General features: G+C 38.0%; 1 protein-coding gene across 1 annotated transcript in view; it reads left to right on the top strand.

Annotated features, from left to right (window-relative positions):
• LOC139732818 (uncharacterized) overlaps nt 1–18,114 on the top strand; it is a 59,346-nt gene that overhangs the window by 18,685 nt on the left and 22,547 nt on the right. Inside the window, exons 4-6 of the mRNA XM_071643659.1 lie at nt 12,701–12,746; nt 13,473–13,591; nt 17,620–17,686. Coding sequence (XP_071499760.1) covers nt 12,701–12,746; nt 13,473–13,591; nt 17,620–17,686 — 232 coding nt within the window. The remainder of the gene's footprint in view (nt 1–12,700; nt 12,747–13,472; nt 13,592–17,619; nt 17,687–18,114) is intronic.

Raw genomic sequence — 18,114 nt, forward strand, 5'->3', positions numbered from 1 at the left:
TATGTTCACAGCAAATGAAAAGTTGCATTACATCCACCATTTATCATCATTTGGTTGCTGTGGGTGACCAAAACATTCTTGTTGTTTTTACCTAAATTTATCGAAAATTCCATAATAGTCACTTCATTTTTCATATTTAGCCTAAGAATTAAGCTCTGGAATGACAAAATATTGAAAATATAGACATTCCTATATAAAATAAAGGCAAAAATAAAAATGGAAACACAACTTTAATTTTTGACCCTTGCCACATCAAAGTTACACCCTTTACTGTAAAACTGACCATATATTACTCCATATGAAATATCGCCAAGAAATGTGATATAATTATTCTCTGATGCCAAGATTCATTCAGCCTTCTACAACTATGAAAAAAACAACAACAAGCAAACAGACATCAGGTGGTATAGCATCTCGAGAACTGCTTGCAATAGAAAGCTGTTTATGGCTAATGGCAGGAAATTAGCAGTATTTGTCGGAAATCCATCCCATAGCGTGTGTAGAGCTAGAAGGATGTTACTTCCTTGCTACTCAGCATCCTTCTGCTAGTAAGCTAGCAGAATGTATTATATGTTTACACTTTGTCATCCACCAATATGTGTATGTGTAGCATAAAATGCTATGCTTTTTTTTTCTCTCTCTCTCTCTCTTTCTCTCTTATTGTCAGATCGCAAGGAGATAATTTCAGGGCTCTTAAAGAATTAGGTCAAAGTGCATTACCTATAGATGCCATCGAGCTGGAATGGCTAGGTAATTATGTTGATAGCGTGAGGCCGTGGGGAGCTGTATTTTGGAATGACGCAAGTGTGATGGTTGGGCACACAAATAATGGAACATGTAGTCTCAATGAAAACATTGTGTGCCTTTGGGTAATGTCCAGCCAAAACATTATTTTTCCTGCCTAGTGCTGATGTATATTTTCATTGTCATTATTCCAGTGATATCATTAATTTTTATCATACAGAATTGTGGTTTTAATTGCCCTGTTTAATTCACATCTACACAGTTAGTCCCCAATTAGTCTCTAATGGCAGAAAGGTATTTGAGGCTTGTTTGTCTTGTAGTTGTACATCATATCACTAGCAGTAGAATGGCAAATCTCCAGGCAGGAACAATACAAGGTGTTTGCTTGCCATCATCGAGTATACATTTGCCATGGGCCATAATGACTATTCTTTGCATCGAGAGAGTCTGGGCAAAAATTTCCGAGGCACGCTGAAAGAGATTTCGGCTGGAAGAATTCTCATATCCGTCTATTCAAACAAACAGACCAAAAACAATACAAAACAAACTTCAAAACATCCAGCAAAGTGGAAATGTCGAGGAAGGAATCATGTCGTGTTTTTAGCAGCAAGATTCCCAAAGCTGCGGATAGGATTAATGGGTTTTCATGATGTGTGCTTTTAAAAGTAGATGAGGAAGAAAGGTATATTAATGATGATAGCAGTGTAGCAATATCTTTTGTTTTGTTCAAATCGACTTGTTTCTCCATTGTGGAGACTAATTGACTTAATCATATTGCATCTTCCTTTCTGTTTTTCAATGCTACCATTGTCTGGCCTAATCGTCCTCGCTGTATGAATATTCCCAAGGAACTCTTGATATCCGTCGACTCGGGTGCTGGCAGTCCTTTGAAAGGGAATGATTTTGTGGCCGTGAGAATTAACATGCATCCCTCTCTATCGCCATGGCAACAGGGCAGCAGAATTGACGTGTTGGTTTTAGATACAAACCATAGATGTAGACTGATTGCCCTGAGCATGGTGCAAATGGTCGCAGTAGGATAGCGCAATTAGACCTAGAGTGGATGCACCCCGACCGACCAACATTGATCTCCATATCTGTGCGAAACCGATAGCAGCGATAGGGGTTGGATCCCCAGTGCCCTTATGTCGTGTATCACAGACATTCTCTTCAGAACCCGTGAGATGAAAGGAAAAGAGAGCGATAGAAATATGATGATGCTGATGAGAGTGATTAGAATAAGATGTCAAAAGAAGTACATTGTATAGTTTTCACTGGCATCCCCCCCCCCCCCTTTACTATCTTGTATTAAAGTTAGTGAAGAAATGTGTAGATGTCACGATGATTGATTGATTAATTCATTGATTCTATTTCTGCATTTCTTCATAATGATTAGAGATACCTTGTATTGCAATTTTTATCCTGCAGTGACAAGAAATACTTTTGAATGAATAGTTTATAACAATGTTTATGTCCTCCCTTGTATACTTTGAGGAATTTGCAGAATTGCTTGAAATGAGCAAGGCATGATTTCTCTTTCAGATTGGTACATGTAGAGGATTAGACAGGACTTCGACTCAGTCTGAATCATTGAAAGTGGTATTATACTCATAACTAAATACAAGTGCATCAGAGGGACATTCACCATCCCCTACCCCCTGATGACCGCCCCCCCCCCCCCACACACACACATACAGTAGACTGAACAATTTCAGTGCATATCAACCATGCTTTCACCAACCATCATATCATTATACAGCTGTAATTTGTGGTTTCTTGGATATAGTCAGATTCACTGATGGAGACATGCACTTTGTTGTTGAGATCTTTGTATTCCGATATTAGAGTTCTTCTTTTGAAGACTTTCAAATCTGCAATTTCGAGGAAACATTTTAACATCTCTACGCAGACACTTCACTGAATTAGTCATTTGTGGGTCCAGCAAATGGCAAATATCACGTAAATTACCCGGAATATTGTTCCTCTCCTGAGGGAGCGCTGTGACGTCTCTCTCTGCCGAACATTTCAATGCGCCGTGGATGAGTCACATGGCAATAGACTGAGAAATAGGTCAGGTAATGTCGAGGCTGCAGGTCATAGGCCTTTCGGAGGCACAGCTCTCTCTCACGAGTCTGGAGACTCCATCAGAGCACTGGCGAAGAAAGCTCGTCTGCATGAAATCTGCTTGGCCGTGTCTAATTCTGCCCGTGCGATATCATCAATCCGAGCGATATCTGCGATTGTTGTGCCACAAGCGTGCAAAGGTTTAGCCTGAAATAGGCAGAAGAACCTGTGTGATAGTGGAGAGACAACTTTGTTTGTTTGGGGAAGAAAACAAGAAGGCGTGGAGAATATATCAGAAACTTTTCATGAATTAACCAGATGAACGTTAATTACAGTGTAAATAAATTAGATAAAGGCATAGCCATGACAGCTGTTGCCTCTTATTCGCCCTCATAAAATCCCTGTTCCGTCCCACCTTCAAAATAGCTGCTCATGCTTTTCACAGGGTAGTGTATCCTAATGGCTTGCCTGTTACGTAGATTGACATACATTACAAATTGCCTTCTCCGTGAAAGTTAAGATGGCTTTCTCATAGCTCGATTGCATCTCTATTAAATCTTCATGCAAATGCCAAGATAAATGCTAAATGTATTTCCTGGTGAACTTCCAATTTATGCACAGGGCCATTTGTGAGCACTCGGTACTGACAAACATCGTGCACACAAAAGAAATGTAAAACCTCTGAAAAACAAGAAGCTCAGATTTGCCATTATTCATTCATTGACAGAGCCTGTCTTCTCTCACCCATCTTGGATATCCATATACTACTTGTGGAAATTCAGGAGAGAAATGATTTATTCTCATTTGTAATTCAAATTTCATGTGTCATTTTGTGTTTACTGCTCATTTTGTTTCATACGGGATGTTCATCTTACTTTTATCGACAGAGCTACTATTTACCGTAGCGTGTCAGTCCACTTTTTAATACTGTGAACCCATAAAATGAAACCAGATTAGGCCAGCTGCGAACAGACTGTAAACAGCACGTAATGTGTGGCCTTGTTCGAATCCAAATGAGCATTATTAAGAGAAAAGAAAAAGCAAGAAGGAAGAAACTAAAAAATCAAACTAAATCACTGCCCTCTAGGCCACTCTGCCTGTTACTTCTCTGACAGTTGATGTCATTTGCTCTGCTAGTCCAAAAATACCCTGTTGTTTACGTGCAACCAAGTACCACCTTGGTCACCTTGTCCTTTTTTTTCTTCTTCTTCCTTCTTATCATAATATTTTCTTGTCTCTTCCTAGGAAAAGGATGAGGGTGGCATATGAGCAGTTTGCGTGTTTCCAGGGTATCAGTTGCCATGGCAGTTTTCCAACATTGATGTCACGGCATTTCCATCGTCCACTAAACCTTGTATGTTGCAGATGATATAACTCTCAGACACGTGTACGCTTGCACATGTAGGCACTGATTTTGAATAGTGATATTAGAAAAGGTAGGATGCAGTATGCTCATGTATCTGAAGAAGATAGATATAATGAGCCAGATATCTTTGTAAGAATGTCACATTGATTATATACTTTATGAACCACAATTTAATCAGCAGAATACCTATTGACTACTTGCATATTTTCATCGACCATATGAAAGAAAAATCAAAACTACTTTTGGGGGGATCAATCGGTTTTTGTTTTGGTTTTTTGGGGGAAGTTTTTTTCTTCATGTTTAAACATAGAAGGAATACCTCATGAGAATAGTCTTGGTCATTTATGCTTTGATGTAATATGCATGAAAATTCCTCTGTACACAAAACATAGTTTTCTTTGAATGTACTTGCAGAAGTTTATACATTGCCTCTTTTTTTATCTGTCTTGAAACATACACGTGTATGTGGATAGATATCATGTCCAGCATATATCTATTAGAAGTCAGTTTACATAGAAAAATACCTTGTATAATGCTACGGGACTTTCCATCATGAAAACAAAAAGGAAACAGAAGGCCTAATGAGAGATATTGTGCTGGGAACATTAAGGTCATGTAGTTAAGACGACACTTGCCAGGTATCCAACCAACAAAGGCCATCCAGGAAATGCCACGTGGTGTGCAGTAAATACTGCGCAGAAGATGACTTTATGAGTTGTTATGTCATGCTTATGATATAAGTATGATTCAGCAAAATAGTGAGATATTTGTTTAAAGTGTTTTTCTGGCAACAACACCTAACATCTGAACTTCAAAAGCCATGTTTGTCTTGGTCCCAGACTTTACAAACTGCAATTTTTCCACTGTGAAGCAAAATTTATGGGATGAACATGACGTCTGACTGTGCAACATTCTGTATGGTGCATTTGCAGTGGGTAGAGTGGTGTTTGCTCAAATTAAAGTGGTGATAGGGGAAGTGATAATCACCTTTAAGATTCATCATGCCCGGGCATTATGACTTTATAATGGAAATTGGGAATGTCTGAAAGCCAGGCTAAAATGTCCTCCCCAGCTTCCAGACACGGAGTGCCATGGTAATAGGTGGATGTTGAGTGAATAGTGTTAACCCTCGTCAAGTCTTGGCCATTCCAATCTTGATGACTGTCCGTATCAGTTTCTCAGATGTAATCACGCTAGCAAGGTGGACTGTCCAGTGTCTATTAGGCCTGAGTTAAAGACCAAGTCAGGGTTGTTCTGTTTTGTTGTTATTACTGTGGTTTGTTTGGTATTTATTTGTTTTTAGGTGGCTAAACAATAATTTACTTCTGTTTACTGTCATATGAAATTGATTAAATCGTAATCATATAAATTTTTTCCTAATCATGATTGAGCAGGTTTAGTCTGATAACATACTTAGAGGGGGAAAAAAACACAAACATATGATGCATTGAGAAATTTGCAATTTACAAGTGTATACAACACATAGAGAGCAATGCGTAACCTGTCATTGGTATCACACAATATGAAAATGATTATGACCACCTTTTTAATGCTTGCTTTAATATGTGTTGCTGGTAGAGGCCAGCCCACAGTGCATGAGACTTTATTTAGTGTTCACTGCACGGTAAATCATTAAAAGTTGATATTAGAAATATGCCACTTTCGGTGCATCTTAACAAATGAACAAGCAAAAATAGCAAGACCTTTAAAGTAGATGCACAGAACATTAAGACTCCGGTGGCTGTGCAATCAGTGTATTTACAACTCTCTGTGTAGGGATTTTCTTTTTTTTTTCATGCCTGTTTGAATATTCAATGAATTTTGCAAACACCTTGATATGTGTTCTAGACTCCCAGTGCTAATAAATGTTAGGTGAGGCCAGATTTGTATAACTGTGTTCACAACAAGTTTAAAGGGATGGTAAAGCTTTGGTTGACATCTGGCTTCAGGTTTCTGAGTAGTTTTGGTGAGATTTATAATGAGAAACCTCTTCTGAAATTTGAAAGAGTATGTAACTCCAAGAGGAATTCAATGTTTATTTCATGAAAATTGGTTTTGAAATGGCTGAGATATCCAAAACAAAACAAAATCCTAATAAAAGGGAGACCCGCCTTTTATTAGGATTGCTCTGTTTTTCTTTGTTTCTGGACATATCTTAGCCATTTCAAAACTGATTTTCATCAAATAAACTTTGAATTACGCTTAAAATGGTATGCTCTGTAACATTTCATAAGTGGTTTCATGGTATTTCACAAAAAGTTCAAAGCTTAATCCTCATCTCCACCAGTAATGTACTATCCCTTTAATAATCAGGGAAGGCAGTGTGGGCTGGCAAAAATTCTGTTAGACTAAATTACCCTCCCCAATCCTGCAATCTTGTGGATTTTTAAATTTGAAAATAATGGAATTGCACAGTATTTCCAGTAACAGTCTGCTTCTTCTTCACACATGTAGCAATCCTTGGCATGTAATAGTTATTACCCAGCTTCAAGCATGTACCGGTATTAAATATGCAAAGACCAGTGAAAACTGAAATCTGCTGATGAGTCCAACACTGGTCCGAGAAATCATCGTTTGAAATATAAACTTCAAGTGCTCTGTGATGATTATGATTTATTAAGGCATGGACATGCAGAGTGTATCTATTTTTAGTGTAGAGAATATCATCAATCTTACTTCAGATTAATTGAAATGATAGAAATGACATTGAATATGTCTGCTCTTGTGTGGAAAACCACAGTACGCAGCTTTACATTCTTTATCAATACGGAAGAGCTAGTCATCACTTTCACTTCCTAAGTTGTATTCTTCCATTTTCATATATTCATTGCCTGGCATTAATAGGTTATCTGCAAGGTATACAATTTATAGAAGATTTAGACATATCTTTTCTTCTCAAGTTATTATGATCCCCTGCCTTGACAGTGAGTTGGCAATGTGATCAACTATGCGGAAACAGTATCTTTAACTTCCTTAGCCCCCCTTATTGGGAATTATATTTTTTTAAAAGGCAGGAAATGTGACATGTTTTTGGAAACATTTTCTAGTTTCTGTTGTGGCCAGGTCATGTGATTCCTGAAAGTGCAAATCCCTGGCAAACGCACAAAAGTGAAAGATTACAGCATATTCTGAAATATGATTTGTGACTTTCTTCCTCATTTGTGGCCCTTTTTGTGTGTGAGTGTGTCTTGCAAGTGTGTTTTTTCTCTTCTTTGTTTTTTAACAACAAAACAAAAGCAAAATAGATCAGTGACAACTCATCCAAACACAGTTGTAGATCAGTTGTCCACATTTAAAGTAGGAAAAAAAAGAAGCTTGTGAAATGAAATGGGGATGATAGAAATGTCAAACTTTACTGAATGGATATCACAGTGTCAGTATGGAAAATGACAGCAAGTGTGAATGGATTATTATCAGAAAAATGTGAGGTACTGCCAGTCTTATCCATCTACTTACTAACAAGAGCTAAAAAGATTTATTCCTTTATCCATTTCACGCATTGACCCATGTTTGTGAATGTTAAAAAATCAATGCTTGACCTTTCGATTCACACTGCTACAAAAAAAAAAAAAAAAAAATGAGGATGTTATGGTAAGAGAGAAAATTGTGAGTTTTTGCCACCATACTTTGCCATGCATGGTTGGCGAGCAGTCTGCTGTATGCGATTGACGTAATAGTTACCCAATGGTGGCTGCGCACTTCACCTGTGGCTTCAGGAGTACTGTAAACATTCTGAAGTCACATGACAAATGCTGCGTGTTTTTCTGCAGTGAGGGGTTCACACACTAAATCATGACAGCCATTTCACGTGAAGTTCGAGAAAAAAAGAATCACAACGAGTTGTGCATTTCTTGTGTCTGTGTTTAGGGTGACGTTTGGTGCAGTAATGTAGTGCACTTTGGGTAAAATTTTGTCACTTTTCTGATGGTATGATTCTTCTTCTATCAGGCAATTTTTCACAGCCAAAATAGTATGATGTTGATTATACTAGAACTTTATAGCACAGTGATTTGGCTAGTGTCACACTGCTATTGATATTCAAATTAGTGCAATGATTTCAAGCATGCTAGTTATGGCTGTACATTGTAGCTACATGTTCATGCACATGCACTGACAAGCTGAATCGATGTGCACACACACGAATTATTGCATCATTTCAGTGTACCATCTACACATGTCACATGTAAAATGTTGAATAATGCATCGAAGGTTGGAAACTTGTGCTTGGGAGGGCTTTGAATTCATTTCACAGGATTTGAGGTAACGAGTTGGACCGGTCATCAAGGGTAGACGAGTTTGGACAAATGTCGGATACCATTAACATACACTGTACATGTACTGTAGCAGATGTGTGCTCACTAGAGGAAGTGCCGTGAAATTGAATTCATACAAAGCTAGCAACATTAACTTTGGCAGTATTGTTGTAGTGATTAGTCACAATTGTAATACATTCTTGTATTGTACAGAGCTGGTGAGTGACGGCAAACATTGTAGAGGCTGTATTCCATTGCAATGATGTGTTCATGAGAATGAAAACAAAACAGAACAAAAACCTGGAAGAAAAAAAAACCACAGATATGTTTAGTTATAGGGAGAGAGGCAGAGAGGGACAGACAGACACGCACAAAGAGAGAGAAGGAGAGAGCAGGAGGGGATGTTGAAATTTTGAACAGAGGAGCCACTGCTCTTTTTTTTTACCACCAGGACTTTTCATATTCACTATATAGAATGGAGCAAACAGTGGGTGGAAAAAAATTCAATAGATTCCTAGAACAAATAATCCCAGAATAAACCGGTTCCAGCCCTCTCCGTGCTGGTAACATCACTGTGCATGTTGGAATGTTTTTTTAGAATTACCTTTTGTGTGGCATGTCTCTGGCTCACTCTTAATAACAATGCAGCGCTGGAAATTTCGCGAAAATTCAGCCAGGCCCGAACGGATGAAAACCCCTTCTTGTTGTGATGTTTTAGCATTCACGTCCCGCAACATACAGTAACAGTGAGTGGCTCAGCATTACTGAAGTGAGGGGATAAAAGAGCCAGACAAAAACACCAGTTAGCAATCACAGATTTCAGAGTGAGGATTTGGTTGAGAAAACATAGTATATACAGGAAAAAACAGAGCTGAAGTCTAAAAGAGAGGAGTCCAGCTGTTTCTCATATTGTCTGCTGATAAAGAAGGAAAATAACTTTGTAGCATATTATGTACATTTGTTTTTCTAAATGTGGAAACAATGACGCCATGCCGACGAATTCACTGAAATAAAGTTAGTTGTCCACAATTATGGAATTAAGATATATATCAGCATTATTTGTTGAAAATTAAGAATTTGACCAGAAATGAGAAATATGACAAAAGAAGGATGAGCAAATACATATTTTCCTCTAGAAAAAAAAAAAAAAGGTGTAATTGACATTTCAGTTTCAAGTGAGTCATCAAATGCACGCCATCCATAAAGATCTGGAAACAAGGATACTTGTGTCTCTTGACTCTGCTCACTTGCATGTACACATGTAGTTCTGTTTGTTTCTCACACAACATACTCACAACTAAACATTTTCTTGAAAGAAATCTGTCATTCCACTCGGTACTTATCAGTTCCAAGGGCAGTGTATTCCCTCTACGAACACCCCACCCCAAACAAATTGATGAGTATTTTCGTTGTCATGCATGCAAAACAGATAACTATTTCACAATAGTGGTCATGGACAAATGTCCTTGACAACTGATGAGATGCCCATTCAATGCCTCAGTGCATGATAAGGTTACATCTACATACATGTATAGACACAAGTGATTGTTTAAAGTGTAAATGTAATTAGATGATCTTTCACTCTATGTCTACCTTCTTATTATGAGAATTTCATTTCAATAAGGGTAAACTTGCCATAATCTTTATAACTTTTTTTTTTTTTTTTGGGGGGGGCGATGTGGGGGGAGGCACTGGACAAATGGAAGAGAGGGGTATGAATGTGATGGGTCATCACATTAGCAATACACACTAGCATTTAATTCCACATCGTTGTCTCTTTCAGTGTCATTTAAAGAAGTCATTGCCATATCGGGATCTGGTAGGTCCTAGATACAAGGTCTGTCAAAATTTTATAATTCTGTAGGGGGATGAGTCAACTCTGAAGGTAACTTGAAAGAGCTGAAGAGAGCGAAAATTCCAGCATATTATAGGCCTACAGTACCCATGTATTTTTCTCTTTCATTGTCTCACAACAAATCAGCAATCTCGATCATCATTTTGATGAAATTTGTTACTGAAAGTTGTACTTTTAGCACTTTTCTATCTAGAGGACGCAAACATTTCGCTAATGTACCCATTGAATTTTCAGTGTTTGGACTGTGCCCATCAACTTTAGTAGGAACCTACAAGTATATAGTAGTTTAGTTCATGTACTCACTTATTGGTGCTGTTGTTGCTACAACTGTACATGTACACCTTCTTCACTTGCGTAATGCCCCCTTATGATTGCACAGGCAGGGATGTACTGTAAAACCAGAAATGTTCATGTGCGTTTCAATTTCATGAAATTCACAAGAGCCAAGATTTGCAAAATCAAGATGCATGCAAAAGTTCTTGTCCACACTAAGTATGCATTGAATGCCAGTGGCAATTTGCGGAAATTTCATGCCGCGAAAAAGGCCGTCAGCTTCGATTCACAAAAATTTCATGCCGCAAAAATATCTTGCTTTACAGGACAGTGAGTAGGTAGGGTGCAGATGTGTTATTGCAGTGTTTGCATCATTGGATGCACTTTGTACACAATGGCATGCTAGCAGGTAGTTTGCCTTTAATAACAGTTTGTATTCAACCCTAGTGCCTTTCAAAATCTTAGTGTGCTGACCTCGTACATAAAAACACGCGAAAATATTGATTCTAATGCCGACATGAATGTGACATACGCGTATACATTTCTCTGTTCAGTACAGGACTCCACGATCGCAAATTTAACCACTCGCGAAATTGTCGGGAAGTCCCGATTTGCGAAAATTTAGACTCGCGAAATATATGGCGTATACAGTACATTACACATGTGGGGTAAAAGAAGGTTACCATTGAATGGGGGACCATGACACTGTTTTATCTACCAGTATCTGTTTTGTCTTTATCTAATTTGGCAGATATAAGATTACAATGAAATCCATTGTCCAGACTGTAAGTCCTGCATTGGTGCATACCATCGTATCTTGTTGAAGGATTGACTGTATTGATAATGCAATACTGTCAGTAACTAATACTCGTATATCTCTACAACCTGTTCAAATATTTGTCATTGACTGGCTATATTTGTAGCACCTCTCTGATACAATTAATAGAAGAATCTGTTCTGAACGTCAAGCTATGATAAATATATTTTTCTTTGAACGGAAGATTTCAAAATGGCAATAAGCTCTATCCTCAGGAAAAAAAAAAGTCCTTCACAATGATAAAGGAATATTGGAAGTGTGGTCTTAGAGGGGTAATTGTAATTAGAAAAAAAAAAAAACAGTAGCTGAAACAAATGTTAGAGTAAGTGAGATTTTCTAGTGTTTAAGTGGATCTGATGTCATAAATATGATTTGAGAAAGATGGCTACATGAAATATAATTTGTTTGATCATGCAAGTTTAAGTTTGGGCATGCTATCAAATTTCTGATGCTAGTTGATGATCAGAACCACATGCGAGGTGAATTTGAATAGACCAGCAATCAATCACGTGCATTCTGCAGTCAATCATATTTAGAAAATCTGTCACATGATATGTCGCATCAGAAAAACAGTTTGCGTCACCTACAGAGTAATCCAAAAAGGAATGGAAAAGAAACATAAATGTGATAATTGCCATTGGTACACAAGTCCTTCTGACATTGCAAATTACCATTGTCTATTAAAACCACTAAAAGAATCAACCTCACAGACAAAATACTTCAGCTTTTGTTTGTTACTTTATTTGTTTGTGTAGGGGAGATCACAGTATTAGGAGTGATAAGTGAGATTTGAGGAATTCAATACTCATTGCTTTCGTGGAGGAAGGGGAGCTTTACATAAGATTTTCGTTCAAATTGTGTTATGATAATTTCATTAGAGTTAATTTGCCCATTTCAGTCATTTTTTAACTTCAGCAAAAAGAATGAATTGTGAGTGATATATGGGCTGTTTTTCTCTGTCAAAGAATGGTACAAATTTATTGAGCGTGTACTGTAGAGTTCGTATTGAGTATGTAAAAAGCTATGTAAAGCTGAGTATGTAAAGCTTATTAATGCAAGTCACACAGTTTTTGATTGATTTGTGTCCCATGTATGATTTGAGTGAAAGTCAAGTGAAAATCACAGGAAAAACATGAGCATGTCTGTTTTTTTTTAATATACTTTTTTTAAAAAGAAAGATTTAGAAAGATTGCAATACCCGATACCAGACTTTCGAATGTATCCTCTGCTTTCTTGAAGTTGTGTTGAATGGTTTGCGTTGAGAGTACTGTAGAAGGCACATAGTGTCATTATGCTCCTATTTTTTGTTCTTTTTTATCTCCTTGCAGTTTCAACAAGGTGGACACCTGGTCTTCTCGCTCATCATTTTCTAAAGTAAGTGATATAGAGCGCTTTCAGACACGTCAAATATTTCTGCAATTGTACAAACTTGTAGATAACGATAAGAGGTTCAGACCTGCCACCCTGTAACGAGGCATGCTTGTGAGAGCATTCAGAATGTAAAAGTGCTGTTCTGTGATAATCACAGAGCAGCGGAAGATGATGAACATGTTTAATCTCACTCTTTTATTAAAGGTAGGGACTTGGGTAAAGATTTGCACATGGTGTTGATGACAACGTCCACTGCTGTTTGGAAATAAATATGTACAATTAAGGCCCTGCCTATGTATATGACAATATATGTGCAACCACATGGGCATGTAGAATGTATGCATTTTTTTTTCAGGTTTCACTAGTCGTTGTTTACCTGCGCACAACAACAACAACAAAAAAAGAATGAAGGAGTCTTTACCTATACTTGCTCAAGACAGAAGGGCAACAAATATTTTGTTTGTTGAATGCATTGACCACTTTCTGCTTTTAAAGCTGTGTTTTCTGCAGAGTTGATCCACTTTGGTGCCTTGTGCATCTTTTTCCTGCAATTTTCTGAAGGGATGTGATTTTCTCTGATTGTCATGCAGAATAATTGATGTGGAAATATAGGAATAAATGTAGGATTCATTCGACAACATGGTCTTGAAGACAGAATGCCAAAAAAAAAAAAAATGTCTGAAAAGTAAGAGAGATTAATCATCTTTTGATAATATTTCCTTCTTTCAGAGCTCTGTCTTGGCACAGCTGATCAACCACTTTGGTGCTTGTGGAGGGTTCGAGCTGGTGAGGCAGCGACTAAGGCAGGCTCGGGACCTGAGTATTGCACACCTTGCGGCGCTCCTGAGGTAATAGACCAGTGGTGACGTTAGTCAGCAGTAGTGGCCCTACCCCCTCCCCAAACCATTACCACTCCCCCATCGACAAGCAGAATGTAAATTTATGAGTGGGTGTCGTTATGTAGCAATCTCTCATTGATGTGCGTCAACAGTCCAATTCATGTTTCGGGTGGTGCACTTTGGGTTGACAGCCCTGGATTTGCTCCAATAACTGAATACCAGTCATTCTTCACTTCTCTTCGCCATTCAATACCATTTCATGACAAAGTCTGTTGTTCTCGTTGGAGAGACAGATTTCTGTCGTTGAAGATCATTTATTCATTCATTCATTTATATATTCATGCATTCTTCATTCATTCATTCATACATTCATTCATTCATTCATTCACATATTTTTCCATTTCCAGCAGAAACATATTGATATTTTACAGAAGTTGAATGCATAAATTACATTGACATTGTACTATAAATGAAATGTATAAGCTTGCAAAATGTTGAAGATGAGGGATTTTACTTGCTGGGTGCACATGTTCCTCGGCGTATCTCATCTCATCTCATTCTATCACCTAATGTGAGAGTTGAAAGTGCAGTGCCGCAGCACTTCTGAATTGATATCAATGGTTGAATGAAATCATGCAAACCGAATGGTAGAAATGTTATCACAGTTCGACACAAACTAGGAAAGTTATCAAATTGTTATTGAAGGATTAGTCACAACCATGCACTCTCATTGAGAGAGACAGTGGTGTCAACAAAACTCTCTTATTGGTTTGTGTGCAAAAATATCGAAATCTCGTTTGTGGCCAACAATTAGGCAGCTACACTGTATACTTTAAAAGCTGTTATTTTTGTGTATATAGATATCTTTGCAAATGAGGAGGTCACAGACATTTTTGTGAGTTGTTTGTGGGATTTTGACACCAAGGGTATTGTGTGTGCACTAATGCCTGTTCTTTTGTTATGCATTTTCTTAATTTTGTGCCCCAATGGTGATTCACAAAATTTGTGAAAATTAAACCGTCATGAAAATACCGTAAAGTTCCGTGTATAAGACGCACTAATTTTTCGTCGGAAAACGTTGAAAATCGGGGGTGCGTCGTATACACGGGTACAGTCGAATCACGGAAAAAAATCTGTCATGTACACCCAATTTTATAAGGCCAACTTTGGGCCATGTATGCCCATCGACGTTTGGAAGGTAAGCAATCACTAAAACTTACGGATAAAAGAGCGATCTTTCAATCTGGACACACACAAAAGCTGCAAATACGAGATAAACTTACGGTACATCGGCCTTGTGCAGTAACGATGTATCAATCTGGCCATAGACAACAGCTGTAACAGCACTGCTGTATGCTACCGATGTCAGTCTACCAAGCTACCAACAGCCAACCTAGTAGCTGGAATACGCGATGTACAGGTATCATTACTAAATTACCGATACCGTAAAACTTAATAATGTACTAGTATCAATATGGCCATAGACAAAAGCTGTTAAATACGGAGTAGGATCGACACCATGTCACCGTAAATATGAACGATGTGTGAAGCATGCATGCATATCCATGTCGTTCGTTTGCTCTTCATTTCACGAGTGCGAAGCCAGCTAGGATAGCATAGCTACACTGCTGGCTAGCTAGCTAGCAAGCCTTTGGCAAAGGCAGCAGCTGCATGATGCAGAGAGGCTTTTGCAATGGACTCGCGTCGTGCACACAGCGATCGGATCGGAGCGCGCTTGCCCGTTGCGCGCTGTGTGTGCAAGTCCATTGCTCTCTGTGTGCGTGTGCTGAAATTATAGCGAGCTGCCTTTTGCAAAAGGCTAGCACTGTGCACACAAGTATGGTACAAGAGACACACATGTTACTGGTAACAGTGCATGAGTGTAATTACCGTACGCACCGTACGTCTTGCCGTATGATCCCTCTGCTACACTTGTTGATGTTTTTCTTATTTTTCGTAATGAACCTTCCAGTCTGACATGCGTCAATATGCGAGACACACTCTGCTATGTATGACAGCAAAGATCGTACTGTACACTCATGAGTACGATATGCATGACACATGTACCACGATTGAAAGGCGAAACAATAGCAAGTGAGTACCGAGACAAGTCTCGCATTTTGCGTCTTCCATATTTTGTTGATGTCCGATGAATACCATTAAAAGAAAATATAAAAAGAAACGAAAAATAGAACAAATACATGCTGCATTCTAGGGAAATTTTGAGCTGAAATAATATGTATGACACACGCAATATTTGCGTGGACATTTTCGTTTTTTTTTTTTTTTTTAATTTTAGGTCCGAAATTAGGGGTGCGTCTTATACACGGGTGCGTCTTATACACGGAACTTTACGGTAACACCTTTTGCAGTAACCTCTTTGCCCCTTAAAACTCTTTGTTGCTTGGAAGTTACAAGACTCAATAATTTGATGTGCATTGCTACATCTTACTCATTGATTGATGCACTGTTTAGTGAAAGACTTATCATGGCATGAAATCATCACTTCTTCCAATTCAAGTGGTTGAAGCAAATGTCATTGGCTTAGAATCAGAAGGGGATTATCGCAATTGTGGGGTGTATTGAATTACTGGTATCATGTTGTAGAGCTGGATCTTCTCTACATTGTGGTGTCAATTTTTGATTATTTTCATTTTCAATAAAATGTTAAAAATCAGAACCACAAGGGTGCTATTTCACTCAATATTTGGAATAATACTTATTAATCTAGCACCTACTTTTGATAAGCTTTGTATGTCATGAAATTTGATTGTTTCATTTTTATATTTGCTCAAATCTTAGAATTTGACAGTGGCCTTCTGGTTCACAGCTGACAATGTCACTTGTTTATGAACACAGAAACCTTAAATTCCTTAATTGTCTAATTTTAGGTGTAATTCTTCCTGAATTGTTTACCTTCCAATTGTTCTGTTTATCAGATTTTAGTGCAAAGCAAACATGAGGATTGTGTGGAATCACCCTTTTAGTATGTCCTATTAATTTTCAGATATTTAGATTGTTTCACCATTTGTTCAGCATACAATTTCTTATTTGTTACTTCCCTGTGGGCATGTATTTTGAGGTATTCTGTATTAAGGGGTGGAGGTGGATTTCTTGTCACCGTTCACAAATCATGCATGCAAGCTAAAGACAAAACTAGATCAAACCAGTTGTGCTGGATCCAGGATAAGGACAGTCAGTACGTTGTCGTCCTCCAGTGTTTCTGTGCTTGAGTGAATATAAAGGTTAATGCAATGATTTGGTTTGGAATGCAGCTCTCTCTCCTACAAAATTGCTGTTTTTATGAGACATTTAAAAGGGGAATTTGCCCCTAAATAAATGTGTGCATCCATTGAAAGGAAACTATCAGTTGAACAAATCAGTGAAGTGTGAGGAAGCCTGGACTCTCTGTCGAAAATTTCCAAGGTCTGTTTTTGGCTACATCCATCCAAAATAGAAGTCTAGATATATATATTTTTTGTAAGCATAACGAAAGAGCACTTAACTTTCCTCTTTCAGAAAGCAGGGGGAATGATTAATGTGCTACCCTTCGCACATGTTAGTATCAAATCAAGGGATGTGATATTTTAATTAAATTTGGAATTTCATAGATTCTCTCATATTTTTTCATGGTGTCATTGTGCTGTCTTGATATCACACATTCATGTAACTTTCTCATCCAACGAAGGCAGCGCATGGATTTAAATTGAAATGAAAAAATTGATATCTTTTTTTACAGATTTTGCAATTTTTATCAAACTCCACCAATATGTTACAGTGATTTTTTCTACATTCACCAAATCCATGTGTGTTTGGGGGTAAATTTGCCTTTAACTCTGCACAAATCTGTAATTCCTTTGCATAGGGGAAATGAGGTAGTTGACTGCAAATTAATGTATGTATTTTGCTTGGCAAATAATCAAAAAAGGTAAAGAGTGAGACAAATTATGTAACGTATGTTTGAATGAAGTCCTTTGCTGTTCTTGGTTTTCTTCTCTGTTATTATGTAAACTATGAACTGTCATTCCTTTTCACAGGCCTTTTGGACAATGCTACCAGCAACTTACAGCAGACACAATCAAATCCTACTTCCTACCAACAGTGGTAAGTATAAAACACGGGATGGATAGGTATACCCCGTGCTCCACCTGTGGAGGAGTTGGTGTCATTTGAAATAGTATCTCTCACGCGTCTCATGGCCGACTATGCTTTCAGCACAGTTTACAAGCTGCACCGTTTTGCAAATGACTGCAATGTGCAGACATGATGGGAGGGATTCCAGGGAACCACGATTTGATATTTCTCATCGTCAAAGTGAGCCAGGTATAGCATGATGTATGTTTGGATATTTTGACAACATCTCGTCAAAATAAAACAGAAGTTGTGCATCCCTTTGTGGAGTCGGTTTCCATTTGTGCTAAGGCAATTTAATGACTGCTATGCCCGTTTTTCTCAAAGAGTAAACGCTGTTGAACTGGTTTCATCTTGAGATCCAAGGTAATTGTTAGCAAAAGGTGAGTACGCAACATTTT

Source organism: Diadema antillarum, unplaced genomic scaffold (genome assembly GCF_040938485.1).
Source record: "Diadema antillarum isolate AM-2024a unplaced genomic scaffold, OU_Dant_1.0 seq00000451_RagTag, whole genome shotgun sequence".
NCBI classification, from domain to species: domain Eukaryota; kingdom Metazoa; phylum Echinodermata; class Echinoidea; order Diadematoida; family Diadematidae; genus Diadema; species Diadema antillarum.